Source organism: Aptenodytes patagonicus, chromosome 12, assembly GCF_965638725.1.
Source record: "Aptenodytes patagonicus chromosome 12, bAptPat1.pri.cur, whole genome shotgun sequence".
In the NCBI taxonomy this organism is placed as follows: Eukaryota; Metazoa; Chordata; class Aves; order Sphenisciformes; family Spheniscidae; genus Aptenodytes; species Aptenodytes patagonicus.
This window is the reverse complement of record NC_134960.1, coordinates 8,181,427-8,202,111: the sequence shown is the minus strand read 5'-3', so window position 1 is coordinate 8,202,111 and position 20,685 is coordinate 8,181,427. Positions and strand designations below refer to the sequence as shown.

The 20,685-nt window shown below is 54.9% G+C and overlaps 1 protein-coding gene across 1 annotated transcript; it reads left to right on the top strand.

Annotated features, from left to right (window-relative positions):
* The first annotated feature begins 4,155 nt into the window (after positions 1-4,155).
* Positions 4,156-20,193, top strand: LOC143166106 (LON peptidase N-terminal domain and RING finger protein 1-like). Its single transcript, XM_076350188.1, has 12 exons — positions 4,156-4,618; positions 8,322-8,440; positions 9,107-9,229; positions 9,997-10,128; positions 10,873-11,008; positions 11,801-11,894; positions 13,566-13,680; positions 14,326-14,447; positions 14,853-15,011; positions 16,208-16,370; positions 16,460-16,606; positions 17,744-20,193. The coding sequence occupies exons 1-12, from the start codon at positions 4,228-4,230 to the stop codon at positions 17,939-17,941; spliced, it is 1,899 nt and encodes a 632-aa protein (XP_076206303.1). The 5' UTR covers positions 4,156-4,227; the 3' UTR covers positions 17,942-20,193.
* The last annotated feature ends 492 nt before the right edge of the window (positions 20,194-20,685 follow it).

Here is a 20,685-nt window from a genome sequence, read left to right as displayed (position 1 = left end):
ACTCGCTTCCAAGACCAAGTGACAATGTTCTGCCAACCTCTTTGCCAAGATGTTTGGCCCAAGAGAGTAAAATGAGCCAGATATGGATCTGGGCTCTCCCCCTGTGACTCTCCAGTTTCCAGGAGTTCAGGCATAAGCCCAGTTGCGTGAGCAATGAGATAACGTTACATCGCAGCTCTGTGTCCCGCCAAGCCATGTAATAGTCAACTCATTTCTCTAGGAATGATGCTGCTGCAGGCAAAGCTTGTATGACTCAGAAGGAAAAATATTAAAGCTTTCTTTAATTCCACAACCCTGTTTACATCTGATCCTCCTTACAGAGAGAGTCAGGGCGCCTCTGAGCTCTCAAGCAGCAGAGTTTCAGGTCCCAGGAACAATACCATGTCATTTATATGATTGCTCCTTGCCCAACGCCTAGTCAGCACAGTGCAGACCTCGAATACCAAACATCAAGGAGCAGTGTGGCAATCTGCTTGCCTCTGCCCGAGAGAAAACCAGGCGTGGAGCAGCTCCCCTTATTATATACCATACAGAGACCTGGAAGAAAAGGTGCTTGTTATAAAAGATGAGCCATGACTGCAGATGAAGTCTCCCACACCATCTGCTTCCACTTCCTTTTGCTTCACTTCCCAGGACCAGCTTTGAATTGCGTGTGGCAAACGGAGAAACCTGGTGGTTGAATAATATCCTGGATCTAGAAATATTATGATGCAAAGAAAGCAAAAATTCCAGGAAGCTGATGTGTTTGTTGACAGGCTGAGAGGGGTATGATGCAAATAACTCCCTGCATGTCATTTGCACATACTGAGATGTAAAAATAATTCCTTAGGCCAATTCTCAAGGCTTGCAGACAAGCCGGAATTCAGGTGCAGCGCTGCTGAAAGGCTGCTGTAAACCATGGGGGCACGGGTGGGTCCGCACAGATGCTGAGGCTGGATTTGGCCCTGGCTCTTTGCCTGATCACCCAGGAGGCTACACTGGCTCTTATACATACGTGCCACCGTCAGCCCTGTGTGGCCCTTGCTGATGGCAACACTGCTCCTCCTCAGCTGGGATGCTGACGCTTTCCTCCTCCTGCTGCTTTTGAAACAAAGAAACTAGTTTTACCTCTGTGCAACAGGACTTTCAGGTCTGATGGTGACAGCCTCATCCCTGCAGGAGGAGGAGGTGGGTGGGCAGAGCGGGGATAGCTGCGCGTAAAAGGGGTCATGACATTCCTGGTGCATATTCCTGTTGAGCAAATGCTTACGATGCCTTTGAAGACACCCTAAGGAGCACACAGATTTCTTCTCTCTGCACAAAAAAAGGCACCACTGGGTAGGTATTGTCACCTCTGAGCCACTCCTTAATCCCTAATGTCAAAATCAAATGTCAACGTTTGCAACAAATATTTATGCACTAAAACCAAGCAAACATAGCTGGTGTGAAATCCCTGATCCTCGTGTAGCCCTGTCAACAATCTGGACCACATTAATGAGGCTGTACTCTAGCTGAAGCACAAGTGGTGCGTGTGGCTGGGAGCCAGAGGATGAGCTGGTTTCTCCTGCAGCAACACCTGGAACTCCTCACCCTGCACTGACCCTGGGCTGTTTCCCACCTTTCAAGTGAAAAAATAAATGCTATTGTGCTTTCAAAATGGTTCCTAAACACAGTGTGACATGTTCTGCGTTATGCAAAACGTGAAGTCCTCATCTGGCCAGCAGAATGGTTAGCATTAAGCATTTAAAACTTTTTTTAATTTTTTTTTTTTTTTTTCAGTTATGTACTGAGTCAGCACAAACAGTGACAAGTGAAAGCATTTGGAGTTCAGAACCAGCTCAGCTCTGGATGGAATGAAGAAAACAAATTGTTCTTGCGCTGGCGCTAATGAAGCCTGGTTTCCAATGGACTCGCGTGTCGTGGTTGATTGATTTTTAACTGCGTTATGCAAAGGCAGCAGCATGTCCTTGCTGCTTACAAGGTGCTGGAGAGCCCACACACATGAGAATGGTTGTGGAGTGAATCAGGAGGTGAGGAAAAGAACAAGGCAGGTCCCAGGAAGCAGTCCTGTGTCTCCCGGAGGAGCTGGCTGGGGTGATGAAAGATGCTATGCTCCTCACCTGACACTGGCTCCCAAGCTGAGCCACACAAACAGGTTACGGGAGCACTCTTCAAGCACATCGCTGCAAAGTTGGCCACAATAGCTAAAATCACCCTCATTTCACGGCTCAGGAGCCATGAACATGTCCTTTTGAGGAGTAATCTGGAGGTAAGACTGGTGAGGACTCCCTGGTGGCAATCTTTTGTTTTAGTGAGTATCCAGGTTTTGGTGGAAAAACTAGCCATGGTGAGAACTAAATCACGAGAGGAGAGTGTCTGGTGTGAATGAGCCTTGCCCATCTGAGAAATGCCCATGGGAGAACTGCTGGGGGAAGTCATGTGGTAGGTCCCTCTGGGAGGGCAGCCAAAGACTGATCCTGTGGATGGGGAACATGAAAATGTCCCCTGTGGGGCAGAGTCCCTGACAGCCCCACGATGCTCCCGGGGTAACCACTGTCCCTAATGCCACGCTAAGGAGGTGTCTGGGGTTGTGCTGCTAAACAGGGCCTGAGATTTCTCCAGTCTTGAAGGGATCACTTAAAAAGATAATGGAGCGAGCAACAAAGCCTTCCAAGCCCACATAAAATACTTAGTTGTTGAGCTTTTAAAACCATTCATGAGCTGTTTAATGTAATCACAGTAGATTTTGAAACAAAACCTGCTCCACAGCCCAAACCTCTGCCAGCCACTCCCTTAGTGGGGCTTGGGTTTCACCAGCACTCACATCCTACTGGTGATCTCCCTCCCTGAGCATCCTTTCCTGCGCGTGCATGGGTTTGGTTTGGTTTTGGGGACACACAGAAGAGCCCTTGGGGAATGTGCATCATCCTTATATAAAGTCCGATCTACTGAGCTCCAGGGTTGCCAGATTTCAGCTGTTTTTCCCAGCACCTGCTATGCAAGAGCTGCTGGCTCCTTGCTGTATGGCTGCGTGGCGGGGGGATACATCTCCCTTGGGACACAGAGCCCATCCTGGGGGTCCATGAGTGGGAAGGAGACCTTCCCCAAACAGGGTCTGAACTGGTTCAGTTCTGGGTAAGTAGAGCATCTGGGGGAGATGCAGTTTCCCATCTACACTGGAGGGACACCCCTTTCCCCCAAAACATCCTGCCACGATGGGTCTGCATGGTGGGGTCTGCAAAGGGGCCTTTGGTGCGCCCCAGCCTCACCAGCCCTGGCTGCGCTGGAGCACTGCAACATGCTGCACCCCAGTCCGGCTCTGGAGAGCCTCAGCTAGCTCAGGCACCCTGCGCCCTGGGCTGCTCCTGAGCACCCCAAACACCACGGGTATCCTGTGCCCCAGCCACTCGGGAGCACCCCACCCTCCTGGCTCCATCCCGGAGCACCCTGTGCCCCCCAGGACCTGTGCCCCAACCCTGCTCCGCAGTACCCCAGATACCCAAGGCAGCCCACACCATGGGCTGGCTCCAAAACATCCCCCAGCACTTTGCACCCTGGTCCTGCTTCAGAGTGCCCCAGATCCCCCCGGGGACCCTGTGCCCCAGCTGGCCTGGGGAGCTCTCCAGCACCCCCCGCATGGCCTCACACTCGTGTGCCCCCGACAGCCACTTGTACTCTGCACCCCGGCTGCTCCGGAGCCCCCCAACACCCCCGCGTCCCGGTTCCGGGGGATCGGCACCGGAGCCCCCCAACACCCCCGGGCGCTGCTCAGCAGCCCGTGCCCGACCCCACGCCGGGGTTTCCCCCCCCCCCCGCATCCCGCCCGCTGCCCGCCCGGTACCTCCCCCGCCCCCAGCCCGCTCCGCGGCGCCCCCGGTACCGCCGGCTCCGTTACGAAACGCGGCCGGGGCGGGGCGGGGCGGCGCAGCGCTGCGGCGGCGGCAGCCAATGGCGGCCCCGGCTGCTCCGCCACCGGCGCCCCCCGCCGGTTCGGCTCGGGGGGGGTCCTGCCCCGGCGGGACGGGACGGGACGGGACGGGACGGGACGGGACGGGACGGGACGCGCCGGGAGCCGCAGCCCTCCGCCGGGCCGGGCGGGGCGGGAGCCGCGGGGAGGATGGGCTGAGCCGGGCGGAGCGGAGCGGAGCGGGGCAATGCGCGGGGGCCCGCCGGCGGCCGGGCTGCGCGGGCACCGCGGGCACCGCTGGCCCTAGGGGCAGCTCCCCCTCTTCGGCTGCAACTGCTGCGATGAGCCGCGGCCCCCCCAGCCCGTCCCCCCTACCCCGGGGGGGGAGCCCCATCCGGCAGCCCCTTGGCCCCGGGGGCGGGGGCTTGGACATGCTGCGTTGCCCTTCCTGCCTCCTCCTCCTCTGGGAGCCGGTGACCGTGTCCTGCGGTCACTCTTTCTGCAAGCCGTGCCTCGGGGGGGCCGTGCCCCCCCGCTGTCCCCTGTGCCAGGAGAGGCTGAAGCTGCTGGGCGTCGGGGCGGCGAGGTGCAACGTGGTGCTCTGCGGCCTGCTGGAGAAATGCGTGGAGCGGGAGAGCCGGCTAGCCTGGCTGGCAGCCCGTGTCCAGGACCATCTCACTCGTGGGGACGCGCGGGAGGCACTGAGGATGGCTCAGAAAGGGGTCGAGCTGGGTAAGCACCACCGGGCCCGGGGGCTGGCGGGGCGGGTTGGGGGGTGCGGATGCTGGGTGCGAGGGGCCAGCCCTACAGCTGAGACAAGGATGCGCAGGCTGTGCTGTTGGAGCAGGTGGGTACCAGTGTGGGTCACTTTGTCCCAGCACCGCAGTGCCCTCGGAGCCTGCACAGTCCAGAGCTGGGAGACCTGGGAAGCTGGAAGTGTTGGAAAGGCGGGACTGGTGGGGATGGGGAGGGGGGATCCAGCTGCTGGGCATTTCTCCCATGTCCGCAGGTGTCCCGGGGTGATGGGAGGGGGTGGGTGGCTGGGCAAGCCAGCTCATCCCGGCTGCTAGGGCCGCGGGCAGGGCAGGGTGCACAGCCTGCGCCCCATCGGCCACATGCTTCTGGCGTTAGTGAGCGGCCAGAGAGGAAGGAACCACAAACAGCTTCTTGCATCTTGCCGCCCGGCAATATTTCAGGACCGGAGGAAGAGCTCTGCCTGGGGGGATGGCCATTATGTAAAGTGGTTGGGACTTTTCCAGTCTGGGACAGACACGTCCTCGCCCCCAGATCCTGGCGAGGACACAGCCTTGGCCGAGCTCCTGCGCCAGCCCTACGGTGCAGGGCAGGGTGTCGTGTGTCATCTCTCCCGGCCCCCTTCTGTAACCGGCTCCGGCAAGACATTTGTCTGCCAGGTCAGGATCGGGCCCAGGGCGGTTGATCTGCTTTAATGTGTGGCTGTAAGTGGATTTCTTGGAGAGTAATGCTTAAATAAAAGGGGTTATACAACGTGTCTGGAGCAGGGGGTTGAGACGGCGGAGGCAGAAGGTCCTTTCTCCACCAGCGTTTCTATGACAGCAGTCAGCTCTTCTCCCGCGGTGCAGACACTTATTCATCGCCCACTGTGAGACAAGTGCCAGAGGTTGAGGGTATGCCTGGAACCAAAGGGCTGAGCGGGCTGGCCGATCCTGGTGTTGGCAGCAGAAAGCAGGTCCCTTTATGCAACCTCCCAAGGCGCCCGTCTCATACCCTGCGCACTCGTCCTTCAACGCAAATGCATGTGCACAGTTCTCTAGTACTGTTTGCATCATTGCCAGACTTTGTCTGATTGGGTTGTACAGTTACATATCTCTTCTTAAAAAGCCTCTGTGAGTATAAAGACGAAACGTTGCAAGCTCTGTCCTCGGTCTTCCCTGCACCCTCCGTTCCCCGAAGGACAGGGGAAGTCCAGCTTAGGGCAACGAGGAAATTGCAATCACAGCTGCAGCTCCCGTAAACCTGTGCTTGCTGGTGCTGCTCAGGCTCAGCCATGTAGGTGGTACTTTCAGGATGTGTTTTCCAACTCCTGCAGCCTGCAGACCGCTTTTGGGATGCACAACTTCTTATGGGCTCCCCTTCGCTTTCAAACATAACCACTGATAAATGTTCAACCCAGGAGAATGGGTTTTTTTGTGGTTCAGCATTGCACGATGGGCCAGTTTGCAGTGCCCCACTCAGCGCAGCCCACAGAGCAGCTCCCTTCACTTGGGAGAAAATGAATTGTCAACTTTTTATCTTCTGTTTTACTAAGTGAACAAAAAAAATGCACTGTAACGTGTAACACAGGAGGCCTCCTGACATGCCTGGATCCGGGAGGTTGGGGAGCACTATCAGTCACTCATCAGCCGCCGGGGCTGCCAGCTGGCTTATGTCCCTAATGTCTAATGATATCAAAGATCAAAAATAGCTGCAGCAGAATAGAAATGCAGAATTCATAGCCCCATTTTACACATCTTGTTTTCACCAAATCAGTCGCTTTATTGCTGGGCTATGCAAATGTTCGAATGGGTTTGCGTACATGGAAAATAAGCCTCTAGACTTTGTACCTGTTTGTTCATCTCTACCTGTCGTTAGGGGCTGGAATATTTCGTCTCTGGATGCGTGCTTGTGGAATGGGGTACTGAGCAGCAAGTTCCCACGTTTCCTGACTTGAGCCCTAAGGTCCCAGCTAACATTATAAATGAAAATAAGCTCTGAGGGATCAGGTGTTGCTCTGCTGCACACCTCAGCATGGCCAGTGCAGCCTTGGTGCAGGAGCAGCTGGGACCAGGCTCTCTGCTGCTCTCCGGGTTGCAGTGGCACCTTGAGCCCCAGGCAGAGAGCAAGGTCTCCCTGTGCTCTGCGCTGGGCATGGGGACAAAAGGAGGCGATAGCCATGGCAGAGCTTCCTCCTCCATGATAAGACGTGGTGGGCGCTTGGGCAGATCGGTGGGCGCCTGGGCATGGTGACAGCGGAGGCAGGCAGGGGTGCAGGCAGACGCCGGCTTCCTACACCCTGCTGTCATGGGGCTGCTAGTCCGGACCTGCAGTTTGCTGGCAGAGCTGCATCAGCACCGTGTTTGAACCGGGGCAGAAGGAAAGGCTGCCGGGGTTGGGAGTGCAGGAGACATCATCAGCAATGATGTCTCCTGGTGACCGCTGGTCGGCTGTTGCCCAGCCCCCTGGACCCGGCTCACCCTGGTAGGACCTGCTGGCCCTTCAGCAAGGCAGTGCTGCCAGCCCCCCTTTACCACAGTAAATGCAGCACCAGTGCCTGCAAATGGTGTCTAATTTATGATGCAGGTTTGGCCTCAGAGCCAGCATCCTGCTGGTGATGGCCAGCACTGGGGGTGGGACACAGGGCCAGGTGCACGGACCCATTGCCTTAGCTGGAAAGCCAGCAGTGCGATGGATGTAGGTCACCTCCATGGCAAGCTGTGATATAACGGGGTGGGTCTGGGAATCCTCCACAGTTCAAACCACACCTGGTTACTCCATGAGCCACACTGTGTTGGCTTTCGGGGTGCTGCTTGCTCATACTCCCTGACATCCCCCAACCCAATTACCCTGCTGGCAATGCTGGTAGAAAGGAAGGTCTTTCTGGGGTTTCCCTGAGGCAGGAGAGAAGAGTGTCTCACTGCCTGTTATTTAGGAGCAGGCAGGAGTGTGTGGGACATCCAGCACCGTGACACTTGGGGTGTCACAGCCAGAAGCACCTGTGGGAGCCGTGCCCCCCCACCACTGAGATCCCGTCAGTGACATCTCACTGACGAGGAACTGGATGCTCAGTTCCCTTCCTCCATTTTGGGAAATCTCAGCCTTTTCTCATTCTTGGAAACCCTGAGTCACGTGGTAGGGGCAGATCCTTGCACCCCCTGCCCTGGTTTCCCCTCTGCCCCGGGAGAGCGGTGGCAGCCAGGTGCGTCTGGGAGGCTCCCTGGTGTTTTGGGATCGCAGGTCTCTGTAGCTGCAGGCTCGTTTGGTAACGTGTTATTGTGGCTCCACTGGGTGAATCACATCGCAGAGCCTCCTGTGGCAACAGCCCCCGTAGGGAGTATGTGTATGGTACAACGTTTTTGCTGCATTCCAAAAGGATGGATGAGAGCCCAGATCCCAGCGTGGCTGAGCCTCAAGGCAGTGGTGAGGCCCCTTGGCTGAGGGCATTCGTGGGAGATGGGGAAAAACAAAGGGAAGAGCCTCAAAGAGTTTTAAACCAGATATTTAGGGAAGATAACTTCCTTGCTGAGACTTATGAGGCCAGCAACTCCTGCCGAAGAGGAGTGCAGGAGCTGGCTGTTCTCAACGCGAGGCAGTGGCGCAGGGGCCATCCCACTGTGGCGGGGTCTCCCTGGCCTCATCCAGTGCCACTGCCTCACCACGCATGGACTCATCACAGGAGTGATGACATTTCTCTTTGCAGCCCCGGACGCCAGCTCCCTGCGGCTGTGCCGGGCAGAGGTGTTCGTGGCGCTGGGGCAGCACTCGCGGGCGCTGGAGGACCTGGACGCCGTGTGTAGGGCTGAGCCTGGAGAGCATGAGGTGAGCAGAGGGGAGGCCCCATTGGCCGGCTGCACTTGGAGCCAAATCTTACTGTATGGGAGCAGTTTCCCCCTTTCCTGAATTCTCCTAGCCATTGGATTTGTCCTGCTCAGAAATACACTTGCCAAACCTGTTAAGTTGGAAATCCAGGCTGCAAGGGCTGCATTGCACTAACAGGAGAGGTTTGGCACCACATCCCTCCTTGCTGGCGTGCAGGCGGTGAGGGCACGTAGCCGTGCTGGTGCTGAGGATAGCAGCTGGGGGCTCAGGGAAGTGTTGGCTGGAGGCTGAGCTGCCCTTGGAGAACTCAGCCCTGGGAGTTCGCTTGCTGATTTGTGAAGCACTCATTGGCAATAGTTTTTCAGCTTCAAAGGCAGAAGTCCTTGACTCCTTCTCTAGGTCTCTGTAGGGTTTGTTTGCTTGGCTTTTGCAACTGCTGCATTTTGGAAGAGTCCTGTTTTATGGGTACCTGGCTGCGGGTGGACCTGGTGGGCAAAAAGGGCAAGTCTGAGCATGGGAGCAGTGATGTGTCTGGGTGCTTTGGCCTGGAATGGGAGCAGTCAGGAGGCTGGAGGGAGATTCCCTTGGGGCTTGCATGGGACCTGAAGGGGCATGTGCTCAGCTGGTCACTGTCTCCAAGTCACCACAGGTGTTTCTGCTCTGCAGGGCTTCTTCAGGAAAGGAAAGGTGCTTCTGGAGATGGGACAGAGAGACGAAGCCCTGCTGGCGTGGGAGCACTGCCTGACGCTCAGTCCACTTTTCCACCCTGCTCGGAGAGAGATGGAGAAGGTGCGTGGGCCATACCGTGGCGGGGTCCTGTGCCCTCACATCGCACAGGGAGATGCCCTTGTCCTCTGAAGGACTCGCGTCCATCACAGTCGTGCTGCTCTGGCCGGCATTGGGATCAAGTGAAGTCGGGTCCTGGTCCAAGAGCCTTCCCATCACTCCGACGCAGGTTCACCCATGAAGAAAACTCTTCTTCCTTAGTCCGTATCTTCAAAGTCTCAGGTTTTGCAGGGTTTAGATACTGACATTGCATGAGGTGGGCTTCGAGGCAGCATCAGTAGTCACCCAAGGCAAAGCAGCCAGCTGAAAACTGCCACTGGAGAGTCAATGTCTTTTCTGCAGATGATTTCAGGCCAGCACCCATCTGTGTACCAAAATCACCATCACCAGTGGGGCCTCTGGCAGTGTCCCTGGCATGGGGACTTCATGCATGAACGGACACTTGCCCTCCAGGAGGGAAAAGGCAGGGGAATGGTGAACAACCTTGTACCCTCCACAGCTTACTCCCTTCCTGCTCTTTGTGGGTGATGGAGAACATGGGTCCCACCCCTTAAAATACACCATTTTGTTCGCTGCCCCGTGCTGCTTTCTCCCTTACGCACTGCTAAGGCATTTGTTTGACAGAGAGCTCAGCCAGCGCTGAAACAAGGAACCCCGATGTGCCCTGCGGTGAACAGGAGGCTGCTTTGGGGAAGGAGGGAGCCTGGCAGCCCACTCACCTCCCTGCTTCCTTCTCCCAGCACCCCCTGAGCTCTACTTTCTCCTTGCAGATCCTCACACGGGAGGATGCTCCTCAGCCATGCATGGCTGCTGCACACCCGGGTGATGCTCACCAGGGCTTGACTGGTCCTCAGGTCGATGGAGGGAGCCCTGCGCTCCCATCGTCTTCCGCAAAAGCTCAGGTGAGAGAGCCTGCAATGATCTGAGTCTGCGATGGGACTTAATGTGCCTCTGGGACATCCCAAATTGGGGTTTTCCAATGATGGGAAAGGAGGTGTGGTAAGGAGAGGCTGTGCAGGACCATAGCCACGTGCACACGGTTGCATGCTGGGATGAGAAGCTGCAGGTAGTGGAGGGTGGGAGAGCAAAGACACCATCAGAGCTGATGCTGCGGAGACTGGGGAAACAGAGGAGGCTCCTTCTGTCTCCAGTCCTCTCCCAGTTTTATTCTGCAATACTTCTGGTAAGATTTTAGACTCTCGTGTTTAAAACACCCAAGTCACACTATATTCAGGGGAAAAAAAAAAGAAAATGTCAGTTTTAATGTTTTTTTTTCATCCAAAAACCACATTTGAGAACAGTTCAGACCATTAGCAGCTATTAAGGAAAGCTCATCTTTTTCTCTTTGCCTTCTGTAGATGAATTTGGCAGGTTTGGAGAGAGGGGGGAAATCAGAGAAAATGGGCTCAGATACACCCAAATACCAGGTGGTACATCTGGACAGAGTAAACCCATGATTTAGCCATGAGATGAGTAGGGATGTCTGTGAAGGCCACGCTCTCCTGCTGTCCCGCAGATGCAAGATGTTAACATACACCAACACATTGGAAAAACTCCCGGTGCCATCAGGCTCGGTGGGGTGGATGGGGCAGTGTATTCAAAGGGAGAAGAGGTTTTGGGCTTGATTTCATCTTTGCTGTGTCTAGGATCAGAAGGGAGAGCCAGCGGATGGCAGAGGGGATGCTGGGTCTGAGCATGGCCAGGGGACAGCCACCCTTTCCCAGCCGGGGCGACGGCAGGAACTGGAGACTTCAGCAGAGAGACAGGGCTCGCAGTTGGTAGGTGAGTGTCGTCAAAGGTACCAAAATCTCATCTCATGCGAAATACTTGTTTAAAATCCATTTTGGCACTGAAAACTTAGTGTTTGCGCTGTGTGCCAGCTCAGCGAGCAGAGATCCCAGGGGCACCTGATGGGGCAGCTCTGGCCAGCACATTTGCTGCTTCTCACGCATGTGAGGAGGATCCGATCTTCCTGTGTTGAGCTGGTGAACGTACACCAAACCTTTGGGTGTCACTTGGTGAAAAGTTCTTGCTAAAGCCAGACATCACTTGTTCCCTATGTGGAGCCAGGGAGAGGATTCCTTTGGTTCCCATGGGTTTTAGATCAGAACTCAAAGTCCCTTGCGAGGGACACAGCATGTCATGAGCTGGGGGAAGCGGTACCTCCATTGGCATTAACTTGCCATCAGCATCCAGCCAGATGGCTTCCACGTATGTGGGTTTGCATAAAGCAGTGGTGATGCCTTGTGGCAGGTCTCCAGAGACGACCATCTGGGAGCTTCTGAGGCCACTTCACCTCCCAGTGCCTCAGTTTCCCTGCCTGCAAAAGGAGCTAGGGAGATACCACCTTCCTCTACCAAGTACCATGAGACCCACTGATGGAAAAGCTATGGATGAAGAGATGGGTTAATAGGGGGGGGTTATGTCACATTTCCAAACAGTTTTGTTTTAACCTTCAAAGCACTTTGTGTAGCAATTAACTACTTACACCTCAGAACAAGGTCAGAAAGCAAAGATTAATTTTCAGTATTGAAATGGGGGGCCGTCTTCTCTTTCCTTCTCTTTTGCCACTAGATAACGAAGAGGAAACAGCAGCAGCAAAGTGTACCCAGACATGCCTCGGGGAGCTGCTGAGCGTATCTGACTTGGAGTGTTCCCTCTGCATACGGTGAGTTCTCCGGCAGGAGAGCTTTTAGGATGAAGAATTAACACCTGCTGGGTTTTCTTTCCTGGTGCGGATCTTTCTTCACATCTTAATAGCAAGCTCAGTCCCCAGTACTGCTGAAATGCAGGTTTCAGTAGAGATAACAGATAAGAGGGGAGGACAGGGGCATGCTTTGCCTTGCCAGGCTGTAAGAGCTCAGATTGCCCTGTCTCAGGGCGCAGCATCGTTAGGTCTGTATCGCTTGGGACATTGGAGCGGAGGTGGGGATGTTCAGCGGGGTCAAAGACTGAAAGTGGTGGTTGCCCTTTGTAACTGCAGGCTGGAACAGGAAGATGTTGCCCCAGGGAATTGCCATCAGCAACAGGGGTATTGCAAACCCAGAGGGGAGCATTTCTGAGCTCTGTGCCCGGAGATGGAAGAGGGGACCAGGTAGAGCCCCTGTCCATCTTCTGACTCAGGGCAGGGGAAGGACTGGGTGCTGCCACAGGGCATGCTGAAACCAGGTTGTTATTTCTGGCATGTCCCAGGACCTTGAGCAGTTGTGCAAGCTGCTGCTGGCAGAGGGTTGGGTGTTGCACCGCCGGATGTGCAAGACGGTCAAGGTCTCCTGTACGGCAGCTTTTTCCAGGTCTGGGCATGGCATGGGGGAATGACACAAGGGAGAGAGAGATCAAGGCTGTATCTGATCTGAATTAGGTGAATTTAGGTCTCTTCTGAGAGCAGGGAAACATAGTGTTCAGGAGGAATCAGGGCTCAGTGCTGAGCAGGGCTTTCCCAAGACCTTAATTTCATTTCTGATTCTGGAGCTACCTGTGAGCAACCCGAGTGCTTGCTGCCGGCTCTGCTCTTGGAGCAGGGGAGAAGGAGGCACTTTTCCATCGCTGCCTTTTGGACTACACACCACTGTGGGTGTCTGGGGAACCACAGCCCTGCCAGGACCAAGCGGTGCCATGTGTGTACTGATGGGGTCCGCGGGGACCCTGCAGGGACGGGGAGCAGTGCTCCGGCCTGGGACAGTTCTCATCTTATATCATTGTGCAGGTCCAACAGTCTGAGCCCAGACTTCTAATTAAAGGAATAAGCCAGTTAGGAATCTTTACATTTAATTAACAGGAGTTATAAGCAAAGCTTAGTCAATGTGGCTTTCGTGAAGGTGAGTTTCATAGTCATGGGCTGCCAGGGCTTGGAAGACACGGCATGAGATAGCTTTCCGTGGCGTTGCATCCCTGCAGCATTGCTGTCTTCAGTGCAGAAGGCTGGTGAAGACAGCAGATTTCCCTTGAAATGGTAGGAGGAGACAGGGGAAATTTCTTGTTCCTGCTGGAAGCAAAATCTCTTGCCTTCAGCAAGGTGATTCAAGGCAGATGCAGGTACAAGGCTGGGGATAGCCAGAAGCTGCACCCACAGCTTTGGCCACCCTGACCTGCTCGACTCTTGCAGCACCAGCCTGGGCCTCTGCAAGTCCCTGGGTGCTTTGTGGGACTCCTGCACCGTGGGGCTGAGACCAGCCGGGGTTTCCAAAGTGGGATGCTGAGCCAGGCCTGGGGAATTGACAGCTTTGAGGGCACCCAGCCCTGTGAACAGGGGCTCTGTGAAATCTCTCTCTGCTGGGCTTGCCTGCGCTCCTTCCTCCATGTTGCTTTCTGCGGTCCGTTGACTTTGGTCCCTTTGCAGGATGTTCTTCGAGCCGGTGACAACACCGTGCGGGCACACCTTCTGCAAGGAGTGCCTCGAACGCTGCCTGGACCACCAGCCCAACTGCCCCCTCTGCAAACAGAGCCTGAGAGAGGTGAGGGCATGTGTCCGGCAGGATGGAGCCTGAGGGAGAGCTGGGCACCGGCTCCAGCTGCCGGCAGTGTGCCCAGGGCTGGGGTGGGAAGTTGCAATGCTCTTACGTTAGCAGCTCCCTGGCACGGCGGTGTCAGCTCCACTCACGTGGGAATGACCAGACAGTTGATAATTAAGACCAAGAGATTAATTTCCACAAGATGCCACAGTGATTTAGTGGGATTGTAAACAGGACTGAGAGGGAGAGAGAGAGAGAGAAAGAAAGAAGTGAATACTAATTACTTTTAAAAATGGAAAGGGATGGAAAACCTGCTAGGCTGGAGATTTGATTTAATCTTTAATGAAAAGGGATTCGGATAAGACCATCAGGGAAATTAGGTTGTCATACAAGGACTGCATCACTGTCAGAGACAGGACGCTGCGCTGGATGGGCCTTGGGTCTGAGCTGTTTCTGGAGGTCTCGGTGTAGCTGACATCCCGTCCTGCTAGATGGCTTGACATCCCCCAATAGGTTTTATCCCTGACTTTCTCTGATCTAAAATTACCCTCAGCTCCAATAAAAGTGAGCGTGATTCAGAGCCCAGCAGGGCCTCAGGGCTCCCCCCCCGCTCTTCTCCAACTTATTTCTGGGTCTAATTTGTTTTAGTATCTGAAGGCTGGAAGCTACAGCCCCACTGTGCTGCTGCAGGACATCATGCTGGCCACCTTCCCTGCACAGCTGGCTGAGCGCCGGGAGCTGCACCAGGCTGAGATGGCAGAGCTCTCCAAGTAAGCAAGGACCTGCTCCAGTGTGCGTGTGCGTGTGTGTGCACACGGGGGTGGGAGGGGCTCCGAGGGGGCTGTCCACACCATGTACCATTGCTCTGGCTTCGTTCTGCTCAAGTGATGTCTGTCCCACTTCTAGGACCACGTCACAGCAGTGCCGGGCGGGTGCGGACGTGCCCCATGGGGCAGCTGGGGATGAGGGAGCATCTCTGCAAGGAGCTGTTTTATGGGCAGAGTCTGTCCTTGGGCTCTTGGTGAGCCAAGTGGAAGCTCTGGTGTTGCTCTGCACCAGAGCATCACTTCTTGGGGTAAAGGACACACCTGGTTTGGCGGAACAGCTGATGCAGAGCCCTTGGGATGGGATTTGCTCCGGGAGGTTTCATAGTGGTCTCTCCTCCTGTCCCTCAGCCTGACCAAGAACATCCCCATCTTCGTATGCACGATGTCCTTCCCAGGCATTGCCTGCCCTTTGCACGTCTTCGAGCCTCGTTACCGCCTCATGATCCGGCGGTGCCAGGAGACTGGCACGAGGAGGTTCGGCATGTGTATATACGAGAATGTGAAAAGGTGAGCTCCTGGGCAAGGCGGCTTCCCTCTGCCCTGGCTGATTTGCCCCTCTCTGCCCCAGCCCCAAATGTCTAAAATCCTGAGTAGTTTGGAGAGGAGGAACAAGGTGCAATTTCCTATCCTACTGCACCCCACAGATAAAATCAGCAGGGAGGTGGTGTGTTCCCCACACACCAGAGTGAAACGGGATCTCGCTGCCTCCCAGCATCGCACCGGCCAGGCAAGGAATGGGGCCAGGGCTGGAGCTGTGCAGAGCCAGCGGTGGCTGTTAAATATGACGGTCTGGGAACAGCTTCTGGCTCAAGGTGTCTCTGAGCTGCATGGTTCCCTGGCCATGTCCTCCAGCTCCTCCTAGTGAGCACTTTAAAATTGCCGTATTTCTCATACTCTGTCCTTAACAAGCTACGAGAGGACACTGGACTAAATGGGCTTTTGTTTGGTGCAGTGTGGCCATCCTTACGTTCCTGGTGGCACCTCCAGATCTCGGGTGGGCTCAGTCTCCAGGCTCCTAACCCAAGTACTCTGTTAAATACCTGTATTTACATGACATATCATAGAATCATTATTAAGGTTGGAAAAGACCTCTAAGATCATCGAATCCAACCGTCAACCCAACACCACCATGCCCACTAAACCATGTCCCTAAGCGCCTCATCTACATGTCTTTTAAATACCTCCAGGGATGGGGACTCAACCACTTCCCTGGGCAGCCTCTTCCAATGTTTCACCACTCTTTCAGTAAAGACATTTTTCCTCGTGTCCAATCTAAACCTCCCCTGGCACAACTTGAGGCCATTTCCTCTCGTCCTATCGCTTGTTACTTGGGAGAAGAGACCGACACCCACCTCCCTGTGCTCCAGTCCTGTTCAAGTGAAATGGGATAAATAACATTTTCTGGGCTTTGGGAGGATGTCTCTGCAATGGATGGTGTCTTCAGGACCACTGGACATCAGGGCAGTGTGAGGACCCAAGTTATTTTGGTATAAGGCAAATCCAAGGGAGTGTGGACAGTGTGTTCGCTATTCCCTGCCCTCTTAGTTAGCAGCAAGTGCTAACTCAACAGAGTTGAGTTAATCTCCAAATTTTCCCCCTCCCAGCCAGCTTGTTCCTGTGCCTTTTCCTCCTTCAGGAGAAGCAGCTCTCCCACCACTGGTATCCCAGCTCAGCTCCTCTTTTCTCTCCCTGGCTCCCTCCAGTTTTGCTGACTACGGCTGCATGCTGGAGATTCGGCAGATCAAGCTGCTGGCGGACGGGAGGTCCCTGGTGGACACTATCGGCAGGAGGCGGTTCCGGGTGCTGAGACGTGGACACAGGGATGGCTACAACACTGCTGACATTGAGTACCTGGAGGACAAGAAGGTGAGGGCAGGGCCCGGGCAAAAGCCCCGGCTGTGGTGGGACAGAGCCTCCCCATGGACACCTTCGGCATTCCTCTTCCCTCCACGCAGGTGGCTGGGGAGGAGCTGCAGGAGCTGCAGTGCCTGCATGAAAGCACCTACCGCTTGGCTCAGCAGTTCTGTGAGCACGGAGACCTTGCCTCCAGGCACATATTGATGCAGCATGGACCGCTGCCGGAGAAGGAAGAGGACATCCAGGTAATACCCCAAGGGAAGGGATGCTCTAAATAGAGAGGGTACCAGGAGAACCTCTGAAGCAGCGCCGTTCCTGTGCTGACCACCCTGCTTCCCTGCTCGGCTGCCCCCCAGGATGAGCAAAACAGACCCTGTTTTTCACTCCCATTACTGGTTACGGCATCTCTCACTCAGAAATATGGTAGGGCTTATTTGTTAAAACTGTTTAATGTTTCTGTATGGTTTTAAATTGTTCTTGGAAACTGAGCACTGAGTTTTAAAAGCTTTCCTGGACTCTTTTCCTAAATGACAACCAAGAAACTGAACTGCCCGGATTTGAAAACACTTGGGGAAAAAAAAAAAGCCAAACGGGCAAAGAAACAAACCCCACAGCTCAGCGAGTCTGCAGTCTCCTTTCTCATCATGTTCCGTTGAGACAGCCACAGCTGGCCAGAGGAGCGGAGCTAAGAGGGCAGGATCTAGTTTGCTTATTAACTTGCTGTGACAAACTCAGATTCGGGGGGGGGGGGGGGGGGAAAGCACACAATTTAGTTTTCACTCCTTTAAGAAACTGTTTCCTGCCTGGATCATTACAAATATGCTCTTGCTGGCTTGTCCCAGTCTAAGGCTGTCCTGGCCAGCAGTCGCATCAACACTGTGCTCAAAATTACAAAATGATTCATCCTCCTTCAGCTGAATCGAGCATTTCCCTCTTAGTTTGGCTCAGGTTTTAAAAAAACCTGTTTACAAAAGCACTGCCCAGTGGTTGTGCCTGCCTGGCCTGCACCTCACCTCTTTGAGTGATGATAAGGCAAATGCCCCAAAAGACAATGACCGCACAGGATTTGACCCATGTTTACAAAAAGTATTGCCTTAAACAAGGAAACACACAAGATATTTCTTTGTCTCTTTAGTATAGACTTTTTGCCGGTTACATCTGTGTCTGGAGACTCCCTGGGGAATGCTTGTCTGAAATTAAATTAGTTTATCCAGCAATTTTGAGCCTGGACAGACAAAAGGGACGTTCAGAGGAATACCTTAGCCAAAGCTGGCATTGCCATCCTGACAAGAGCAAATGTTTCCCATCAGCGATGCCGTCCAAAGGCCACGCATTCACCTTGCAGTTCCTGACGTGGGGGTCTCTCCCTCTCTCCCCTCCAGGCTTCGGCAGATGGCCCGACGTGGTGCTGGTGGCTCATCTCCATCCTGCCCCTTGACCTGTCCTACCAGCTGAACCTCTTCTCCACCACCTCCCTGCGTGCCCGCCTCACCCAGCTGCAGCGCATCCTCTCTGCCCTGCTGCAGCAGCCCCCTGCTGAGCACCCACTGGCTGAGCGCAGCCCCCGGGGCCGCGTCTGAGACCCCCGGCCCCCAGCCTCTCCGCAGGGAAGACTTCCACCCCCTTGGGTTTCTCTATGTGTTTCTTCATGGTTTTGCTTGTGGATTGAGCCCCCCCCCCGAAAGTGACCTCAGCGATGAGTTGGGCACCCTCTGCCCGGCTCGGTGGGGCTGGTGCCGCACCAGCAGCAACACTACACCGTCCATGCCGCCTCCGGGAGCTGCTTGGTGACACAGCTATTCTGTGCCATGCGGCCGGAGGGGGGGACTGGGATGGAAAGCCGGGTTGTGTCTCGGGAACCAAAATCACTTGCTGAGCTGCTTTGGTGCTAAAGAGGATTCTCCTTAGGGCAGAGGACCAAGTGCCAGGATTGCCTCACTTTTGGCTTTTCCTCTTTGAAGGACAACGTAGGGGTTTTTGGTAGATGGTCCTGCTCTGTGCAGCAGATTTTCAGGCTTGGGAGAGGTGGCACTGGGAGGCAGAGAGGTCCCAACAGCTCCCCCCAGCCTTGGGAGCTGACGGCTCTGCCTCTGCTTACGACTTTGACTTAATTTCTATTTGAATGAGAAGACAGGTTAAATTAAACAATCTGAAACTCATGGTCCTGCTCCTAACCACCTCCATGGCCACATGGCGAGGAGATGCTGATCTCCGAATGCTCCCAGGTCCGGACGTCCCCACTCTGCTCGGTGCTCTGCCGTGTTCGCTGTGCCAAGCTCGCTGGCCACTTCCCCAGGCTGGAGCCATGCTGGAGGCTGCTGGCCGCTTCCCCGACTGCCAACTCCACTGCTGTGAAGTGCTGTGGGAAGGGGGCGATTTGGCAGCGTTGGTGCTTTTCCCCCCACCCAAAGGCTGCTGTTCCCGAGCCTGGCTGGGTTCAGGTTGCCGGGTCGGACCTGGGGGCTGGAAGGGTCTGATGGCGTGAGGGTGTTAAGCCTGGAAGTGGTTTTGTGAGAGTTTCTGCTCCTTGACTAGTGCAATTTTCCCATGTTCAGTGTTTCTTGTGAACTTTCTGCCTCCTCAGGAGAAAATCAGGATCTGAGCTGAGGCCGGATCCTTGCACTTGGGACCCAGAACAGTTCAGGATCCCCCAAAAGAGCACAGAGTGAAGTCAAAGGGATCTGAACCTCTGGAGAGGCAGGGAGGGGCTAGGACCAGTGACTGAGGCTGTGAGCCCCATGTCAGGGGAGCAAATGCCTGTCTGGAAGTGCCTGGCTGCTGCTCATCTTTAAACACAGGGAAAAGACTATCCCCTTGGACAGACCAGGCTTTCCTCCATGGAATTCTGAAGGTTTGGGATTTTTGTCTCCCATCCATAATTGCAGTGGCTTTGGGTTGAATTTTAGGAATAACATCCACTTAGTCATTGGATTAACATTGCTTCCAGAATTTTATCCCTGCTTTTCTCAAAGGCTCCACACCCCATCTAGGGGCTCAGTGGGCTGTTGGACATGTGTGTGGGAGAGAAAATCAGCCTGGGGCTACAGTGCTCCTTAGTGCACGTGTTGCTGGGCTGAGCCTGGGGCAGGAGGCTCTGGACACAGCTCTGGAGAGGTCCCTGCCCAGGGCCACCGCCTTTCCCTGTCCTGCTCTCTCCAGGAGCGAGAGGTCTCAGTCCCTCCACTCCAGCAAAGTGCCTCCCCAGAGCGACAGTCAGGGGGAGCTAAGGGCTTGCTCCCCGGTGACCATAGTGAGCGCAGGGTGGCTGAGGACAACTCAAAGCTGGATTTACTCCTCTACCTTTGAGCCATGTCCTCCCCCCTCTTTGCTGCTGTCTCTGGGGCACCATGACTCCCCCAAGGGGCTATATGCTCGGGATGTCGGATCGGGGTGGGCATGGGCAGGTGATGGAGGGACACCTCACAGTCCCAGGGCAGGTGCGTGCAGGTGGCAGGATGCCGCTGAAGTTTGGGAAGTGCCTTTCTTTTCCGCAGGGTCAATGTGAGCTCACCCAGTGACATGCCCCCCGAAGCCCCTCACCTATCCCCCGAGTTGCCTGTTCCCCAGGTGTGGGAGCTCCCTGGGCTGCTGCAGATCCCTCCAGCAAGGGGGGGGAATGGGGGGATGCAGGGGAGAAGCGGGAGTCTGCACCATGTTCACGCTGGGGGAGAGCCGGGGACCAGAGCCACATCTGCCTGGCTGCTTTGCGAAGGGACTTGTGCAAATCACTCTGGTTTGCTTGGAGCACCTTTGGGGTTTATATTAGTATCTTTGCTCTTTGAATTAAATTTTCTTCCTGGTCATTGAAATAAACACCTTTTTTTTTTGTTGTTGTTGTTTTGTTGCTGTGTTTAACTTTTAGCCACTCATTGATGAAAGTTCTTGGGCATCACCAGGGAGATTTGGGGACGTGTGGAGAGGTGACACCCTGGCCTTCAGACAGCAAGTTAGATAGACACAGTGAACACAGTTCAGCAAAGGTAGATGTCAACAAGGGAAAAAAATAAGGTGGTTTTACTCGCAGAAAGTGAGCATGTGAAACAAGACTGGAGGGACTAGCTCCTGCCCGTCATTGCAGCTAAAGGCTTTGAGGAAGGACGGGAACCGGGAGACCAGTCTGGTAGAGATGCTGACCAGTGTGGGATGACCCTGGAGGGTGTCTGTCCCTCGAACGCTGTGAAGAGCATCTGTCCCTGTCCCACCTTTGCAACTGAGGGCTGAGCCGGGAGCAGGTTTGCTTTTGGCAGCTGGCATTAGGGATGAGTGACAATCCAGGGAGACACGCACAGGCTCTAAAATGAGAGGGTGGCCCTGGATGGAGAGG

Bases quoted from the DNA above. Each gene is read 5' to 3' on its own strand.
- LOC143166106 (XM_076350188.1), top strand. From the start codon at position 4,228: ATGAGCCGCGGCCCCCCCAGCCCGTCCCCCCTACCCCGGGGGGGGAGC. The intron at 8,441-9,106 runs GTGAGCAGAGGG...TCTGCTCTGCAG, and splicing joins CTGAGCCTGGAGAGCATGAG to GGCTTCTTCAGGAAAGGAAA. The intron at 14,448-14,852 runs GTAAGCAAGGAC...CCTGTCCCTCAG, and splicing joins GAGATGGCAGAGCTCTCCAA to CCTGACCAAGAACATCCCCA.